Below are 8,004 nucleotides of genomic sequence, written 5' to 3'. Positions count from 1 at the left end.
TTTTTTGTTGTATTTTGACAACCTTTGATTTTGATGTTTCGCTAGAGTCTTTGGATCATGCAAAGACTTTTTCCTATTTTCTTTCCAATTTTCATAGTCGGAATCATATATCCTTCTATTAATTAACGGATCCATTACTATGATGTAATAGAACAATTAACAAAAACAAAAAAGAGAAGAATATACGAATTGATGATGGATTAATAATAAAAAGATGTTGGGTTCAAACGATTACAGATTAGGAAGAAATAGACGATGATGGATTCAAGAATAAAAAGAAGAAAAGAATGAAATATGCTGGGTTAAGAAGAATGAAGATGATTATGGAAAAAAAAGAACTGAAACTTGATGGAGTAAGAAAAAAACGGTAGAAGTTAATGGAAGTTGTCCTGCTTCCTGAAATTTTTACTTTTTTAAATTTCAAATTTTTTGAATTTTGAAATTCAAAATTTCAAAATTTGGTCTTTTATTTAAAATTAATTAAATTTAATAATTCAAAATCAAAAAGCTGATTAAAAGGTTGATGTTTAAATGGATAAAATTTAAAATTCAAAAACTGATCTAAGAGGTTGAGTGTTTTAATGGAGAAAAAATAGGCATTAAAATGGGTAAATGTGTATTATAGGAGAGAGAATGTAATGTATCTAAAAACTTACACTAAAAAAAAAAAGGAATTATGTAATATTTAAAAAAAGTAGGGAAAATTAGAGAATATAAAAATTATAGTTGTGTATTTAAGTTATTTTCCTAAATTAAATTAGTATTGGCCCAAGTCAATGTTTTTTACCAAATTTAGAGTAAATTGACTACATTGTAGGGCCGAATCTCAGGGCCCAAAGTAGTCTAAGAGCCTGTTTGGACATCAAATCATAAATTGAAACTAGCGTTGATTTGAAATATAAATTTTATCTGAACATGTTATTTGAATTTTTTAAGTTATAATTTTTCTCCTAAACATTAAGTAATTAATATCTCTTTAACATTTCCCTTTCATTAGTTAGCCTCATAATGACATTCAGGAGACATGAAGAAGAAAAGAAATGTGGACCATTTATATGATTAATTGTGTTATACATTTCAACAATTAATATAAAATGATGTTCAAAAGTCATGTGATTTTCTATTAATTAGTTCAACTTATTCTGTTGGTAGTTGCCTTAATAGAAATGGAAAAACAAGGAGCTCATCCCCACAACAAAATAAACAAATCCTTAAAGTTATTAGAGAATAATAATATTATTATTTTTATTATTATACCAAATTTGTCTTTATATTAAGGAATGAGTTTGAACTTTTAATCATGCCACATTGTATTCGATATTCAAGTCGATAGTCGATATACATATAATTGTATTAATTTAGTAAAGTTTATTATTAATTTTTTTATCCTACCCTTAGACCTTAGTATTGAATAATTATATAGTTAAATTTAAAATTTCAAAATATTATTAACAAAGTTAATTTGCTAAAAACACATTTCTAATTTTTTTAAAAATTAAGTAATACATCATATCAACAAGAACCAGCTGCATTACATTTATGAGTTAATGACAACCTAGGCACCTCACGTGAATTCATGTGAAGGTTTTGGCCCCAAGTTTGACTACGATTATTTTGCCCTTTTTTTTGGTACAAAGATTCAAAGGCTTAATGTGTACTTACATCAAAAGGGGAATCAAATTCTTTTTCGATGATGTCGTAAGATTGTGATGAGATAGATAAAATTTATCAAAATAAATTAGTATGAATTTTTTCTTATGACTTGGTTTCAACGACTAAATATGCCCTCCAACTTTGTGTTTACACAAGTGAACACTTAAACTTGTATAAAATTGAATATACTACGTCGAGTGAAAAATCAAAAAATATATCATTTAAAAATCTGCTTTACTAAAGATGTATGTAGTGTATACATGTTTATACACTACGTATACAAATATCTAATATTGTATACTTCAATCATATTGGTAAACTAGATGACTGAAAGTACATTAACACAAGTTTCACTAAAAATTACCCCTCAGGCCTCAACCCAAAGTAATCAGCAGGGTTATAGGAGTAAAAATAACAAGAAAGGAGATGCATTTTTTATTGTTTAATTATCTGTAAAGAATCAATGCAAATTTGATTTGATTTGTGACTGCAAAACAAGTCCAGGCTGGTACTTTGAAATCAAATATTCTGAATTTTGGACCACTTATTATTATTATTATCCAGAGGAGTATATATGCTACCTTATAATAAATCCAAACTCTTAAATTTTAGTCTCAAGACAAATTTCTCAAGAATTTGGCTGGTTTTTGTTTCTCCAATATCTTTTCTTGTGAAAGTAATTTGGCTCAATTCAGAATATAATTGGCAAAATGTAACCCTTCTATGTATGGATTAACCTTTTCAAAAGAAAATTTTGAAAAAAGATCAACAACCACCAATTTTATCTCGTATCATATGACCATTTCTACAAAAATTCTGACGTCAATGAAATTCGATCTCAAGTCCGCTCTACTATATTGAAGTGTACGATCATTTCATCTAAAAGTTATTAGAAAGTACACATTTTATTATTTAATTATATTCTCAACTTTCGTTATTGTTCAATCGATATCATTCCCAAAAATCGATGAAATTAGACCTCTTAAGTAGATTATAAATCAATCTTAACAATCATTTATTTTGTAATTGAAGTAAATGAAAGGTACAAAATGTAATGTAAGAAAAATAAAATGAATGAATAGTAGCCATTACATATATATATAATAGAAAGAATGTGTAGAATTATCAATAAATTAAACAAAGCATATCCGGGGGAGCATTTTTAACACAACCGGAAATAATAAATGAAAATTACAAGTCAAAAACAATTAATAATAATAATGGCCTTCCTTCTTCTTCTTCTTGATATCAACATAACTACAACTAAAACAACCTACATCTTACAAATTAAATCAACAGACAGACCTCACAAAGCCAGGCTCCCGCATTTTTTTTAACACAAAAACAAAGCAAGGTTTCTAATGGAACACAACGAGTATCGCGGATACTAGCATGATAATCATGAAGGAGAATTTCGACTCGTTGCCTCTCATGGATGTTGCATATGATATATCTTGTGGCCTGAATAGTAATGAACTAACTATGTTAGACAATGCCGTGTTTCTAAATAGTTAGGTTTGAAGATATTTGTTTGTTTACTTACTTTTGTAGTTTGCCAAGTTGACCACAGAAGAGAGCATTGTCTGGCATTGGCAACTCTGTCTTGTTAGTAGGCTCGGAGTTAACAACCCTGATGTATGTTTCTTGTCCTAGAAACCACGAGTCCAGGTTTTCTGTCCTCAGGTTCCAAACTCCAACATTGTCAAGGGAGACCAAGATTGCTGTCCATGCCCCGGGGAAAACCTGTCAGCAGCATAGCAATAGAAAATGTTTCTCAATTATCATTTCGAAGAAAGTTGGTAAAAGGAATTTGTTTGTTGGCATATATAACATGTTGAACAAGCTTAGTACGCGTTCACTAGTTTAAATTGAGAGGCAAACCACAAGCAAACTGAGTTTTGAGTTCTTGTTTTAAGATAAGCAGTGCTATTATGTAATGCAAACAACTTATGACTGACATATACAAGCAAGAACAGAATTGAACTCATCGAGTTGTAAGAGGTGTCATTGAAACATACTTCATATACTTACTATCAACCTTACTTCACCGTTATAATAGACTCATTACTTTCTTGGCACAAAAACGAAAGGGGGGAAAAGTCCATACTGGCCTGGTTCTGGAGCAATATCAAGGTTGTAAACAGATATCACAGACTAATGGCTATATTGAATGAAAAAAATATAAGCATCGCAGACTAATGGCTATATTGAATAAATGATTGTAAGCATGTGCTAGTCACGAATCTTGAGAAAATCACAAGATATGAAAAGGATTACCTGTGTTGTGGTACGAGCTATTCCATCCCACTTGTTGTAAGTACCCCTACTATTATTTGACCACACGCCAAAATCCATCCTGCAAGTTTGCATTAGTGAATAAGTCAGGTTCAGAGAAATGAGTTTTCAGTTACATGTTTGAATATGATGAACATTGAGGGGAGGCCAGATCTTACCCGACCACGAAAAAGGCATACCCACTCATATGGTATGTGTGCATTTTAGTATCATTGTTTTGAAATATCACTTCCATAAATCCCCTGTAGGTACCATTGATAATAGAGGTTTCCATCTTAGGAGGTCCGGTTAGTGGTGCCGTAGGGAAATCTAGCTTATATACACCCTTTAATTTGTACTGGTCAGCAAGTCTGATTGGTGTTTTAGGATTAACAAATGAAATCCCATTAAGTGTTGTTCTCCTTTTTCCATCTACCACCTTTGGTGGCGTATTTTGGACCACGTATATCTCTGTCACATTAATTGAGCCATATCTGAAAGAACCTTGAGGATTAGGACGAGCTCCGCTGGCAGTTACATTCCACCTACATAACATACACCATAACACCAAATGGTAAGTGGCAGAAAAGCTTTAGTCTGATAAATTTGTTCCGAACTTACATCTTTCTGATACAATTTGATAAGTGTCTTGCAGAGAAACTAACCTGATAGATCTCGCCTGGTTCATGGAAAAAGTTTTGTCGAATTCATCTTGTGGTGGTTCAGGAAGGGGGCCGTGTGCCTTTCCTTTCGAGTTTGTGTATTTCAAAATGCCTACACCAGTGACTCTTTGCCATTGTGATTGGTTCACAAATCTGGCACTCGCCACAATATAGTAATCAGAACTTGCATTCTGATCCATGGATACCAAAAAAGAGTAAGTTTGTCCAACATGTATATCTAAGCTAGTATAATTTTGCTGCACAGTGTATGATCCCTCTGCTTCTGCCAAAAGTAAGTTATGATTCTGAATTCTGAAGTTCAAGCTGGTTGATATTCCTACATTGCTTACACGAATTCGATAGGTTTTGCCTACAGAATCATAACATTAACATTATAATACAACCAAGAAGAGAAGTGTGTCACATTTTAGATAATTAGCAAGACAAAGTAACAGCCTAAATGAGAACTTTGGATGCATTAGTATAGAGAACCATTTCCCTTCTCTATACTAATAAAACACAAAAGCATAAACATTCACTATCAAGCTCTTAAGTTTCTAGGGAAAGTTTTATAGCAGAAGTACCAACGCGGGATCTTTTTAGCAGATAAAAGCCATACAGATGTCTAAACGGCAGTACTAGAAATTTTCATGAGATTTGTGTTGTTTGATTTTGCAAAGTGCAACAAATAACATGAATTAGTCTAGCGACAACATAAATCTTACTCCTTTCAAACAATGAGTCCACTTCTAGCACAATGTAGTTTACCTGGATGGACAGTGATTGTTTCATAGTCAATGCCATCAGGCACAATAGTATCGTTATATCTGTAAGGACCTTTCCCATTAATTAAAACACCATCTGGTTTTCCTAGATCTTTGCCAGCAAGAAGAGTGCTCCTCAAAGACTACATCCAACAACAAGCAAAGGTACAACACATTACACACTAAACTACACAAATTTAACTTTCAACAAAAGATAACGATAAACTCATAGTTGTCATCGCGTAGAGACTAACCGTGTGATTTCTTGTGTACCAATCACCAATCATAATAGTTATATCACCATATGGAAAATCAAAAGGAATTGGGATTTCCTCCCTGTTATTAATAGTAATTCCACCAAAACCACCTGATGCTCTCTGAAAATGCAGAGAAGGGAAATAAAAGAAACTACCAATTTGGTCCTTGACCTGAAATTGGTAAGTCCAGTTCCACTTTGGAGGAATAGGACAGTTTGTTCCTGGTAAACCATCTTGCCAGGTACTCCTCTTCTGCTGAACCCCAGACCTATTTTACCACAAAAATCAGCTCAAATGCACCAAAAATAGAAAGAACAAAAACCCATTATGTTGCCCAAGACTCTTCAAAAATGTCAATGCGTGTCAGAATTTTACTAGTGCATTTTGTAGAATCCAACACGAGTGTGACATCGAAAGTAAAGAGTCGGCACAACATAGCTCAACAGGAAGTATCTTACCAATGTAAGAGAAGCTCTTCATCTAATTTGTTCCTCACATTAACAACAACATTGTCATTAGTAGTTACATTCAGAGTTGGTCCAGGAAACTTTCCATTAATAGCAATAACCTGAACAAGATTTATAAGCAAAAAATGTAACTCAAGAAACCACTAAACACTATAAGCTTAAACAAAGTTCAAAACTTTAACATCAATATCCCATAGATCTGAAACCAAACACTATACAAAACATCAAACATTTCCCCTGCTACCTAGGAAGCAACAATGTAAGGTAGAGATCTGAAGAAACATACCTGTTGAGACACCCCAAGTGGAGAAGCATCGATATAAGAGACCTCAAAGTTAAAAAACTTAAATGGATCTCCAGCATAACTTAACCCCATAAACAAGAAAATGCAGATAAGGGTAATTAAGAAAGACCAAGTAGAAGAAGCCATTGAAGTTCAAAGTAAGTAAAGATTGAAACTTTCAGATGTTTTTACAATAAAGATTCAAGAAAATGTTCTTTTTTTGTGTGCAATTACATTATATGGATAGAACAAAGAAAAAAATGAGGTGAAAAGAGAGCAAGAAAGCAAAAAAACAGAGAAAGTAGCTAAGAGAGAAAGTTGCAAGTAGTAGAGTTCTAGTATAGTGGTTTATTTTACATATTAATAGTATAATAGAAAGTGGGCAACGTTTCAATTCACTTTATTTGGGGTACAGATTTGTTGGCCATAGCTAAGGTGAGAGAGAAAGAAAAGGAATGGTGGTGCTAGCTTGGAATTTAGAGGGTGATTAGCTCTAAGTTTTGTCGGTCCAAATGACGCTACAATATACTCGGATAATATCACTATTTTGCGAAGATAAAAAATGTTTGAACTTTGGTCGAAATTATTATAACGATATTAAATTTTGAAAAGTATTGTATTTCAAAGGTCTACATGGACACGTTAGCATTTATAATGATGTATATTTATGATATACACGTAAATAAGGGATAAAAGGTCTTTTTTATAATTTTATATCGTTATAATAGTTTCAATCAAAAAAATAATATAATAAATAATTGATTCCGAAGAATGTATCGAGTTAAATATAGACGGATGAAATAATTAATATTAAAAACTAGTATAATTATTAGGGTGCACATGAACAAGAGTAATGCATGGAAAGCTTTGAATTGTGGGGGAAAACAGAGTGTATTCAAGAAAAGGAAAGCGTGTATTCGTGTGTAATGTGTGTGTGAGACCAGAAATTAGCCAATGACAGATAAGATATATTGGAGAAAAATATTAAAATAAAATTAGAAGAAAAAATAAAAAACTCTCACAAGGGAATGAAATCAATAAAATGAAAATATAGGGTGCATGTGCAATCAATCAAAGACTTTTTCTACAAGGATGTTGTTTTTATATTTGCAACGGTTACAACAAAATATATTATAAAAAACTATAATATAATATACTATAAAAATTAATTTACTTATGATCATTATAATGAATTCATTATTAGAAAAAAGTTTAGATATATGTTAATTGTCATAGGTTATATTTGAAGAAAGTAAAACGAATTTTTAACTTTGTTTGTGGTATACGTGGAATGCACCATTATGAATTTTTTCAACTAGTGGCTGAGCCTCCTTGGTTCGACAATTGTTTGTGTTAATTTTTTTTTATTTTTTGGGGGTATGTTTTATTTTTATTTTATGTACTTTGGATCCTATAATTGCTCTAACTCAGTCATTAATTTCAGCTTGATATACTTGTTAGTGTACCTCAGCATATACAACATATGTACAATTCAATAACATAAATATATTTTTTTTTAATTCACATTCGATATTCGTCTTTCAAATTTATTGTTTTGAAAAAAAGTGTTTCCTATTAAAAAAAAAATCATATACAAAACTCAAATTCGAAATATCTTGGCTTTGCTTAAGAAAAGACTAGCTC

The 8,004-nt window shown here is 31.6% G+C and overlaps 1 protein-coding gene across 1 annotated transcript; it reads right to left on the bottom strand.

Annotated features, from left to right (window-relative positions):
* Window positions 1-2,724: 2,724 nt before the first annotated feature.
* Window positions 2,725-6,866, bottom strand: LOC107028539 (monocopper oxidase-like protein SKU5). Its single transcript, XM_015229640.1, has 9 exons — window positions 6,364-6,866; window positions 6,069-6,178; window positions 5,608-5,878; window positions 5,358-5,496; window positions 4,593-4,959; window positions 4,107-4,472; window positions 3,931-4,009; window positions 3,197-3,396; window positions 2,725-3,114 (listed from the first exon to the last, which is right to left on the bottom strand). Exons 1-9 carry the CDS (start codon window positions 6,505-6,507, stop codon window positions 3,012-3,014), a joined length of 1,779 nt encoding a protein of 592 aa, XP_015085126.1. The 5' UTR covers window positions 6,508-6,866; the 3' UTR covers window positions 2,725-3,011.
* Between the last annotated feature and the right edge of the window lie 1,138 nt (window positions 6,867-8,004).

Source organism: Solanum pennellii, chromosome 8, assembly GCF_001406875.1.
Source record: "Solanum pennellii chromosome 8, SPENNV200".
NCBI lineage: Eukaryota > Viridiplantae > Streptophyta > Magnoliopsida > Solanales > Solanaceae > Solanum > Solanum pennellii.
The sequence above is the reverse complement of the archived record's forward strand: the minus strand, read 5'-3'. Positions and strand labels throughout refer to the sequence as shown.

Excerpts from the sequence above, each read along its gene's own strand:
- LOC107028539 (XM_015229640.1), bottom strand. The coding sequence starts at position 6,507 with ATGGCTTCTTCTACTTGGTCTTTCTTAATTACCCTTATCTGCATTTTC. Across the intron at positions 6,179-6,363 it reads CACTTGGGGTGTCTCAACAG|GTTATTGCTATTAATGGAAA; the intron begins GTATGTTTCTTC and ends AATCTTGTTCAG. Across the intron at positions 4,473-4,592 it reads AACCAGGCGAGATCTATCAG|GTGGAATGTAACTGCCAGCG; the intron begins GTTAGTTTCTCT and ends TATGTTATGTAG.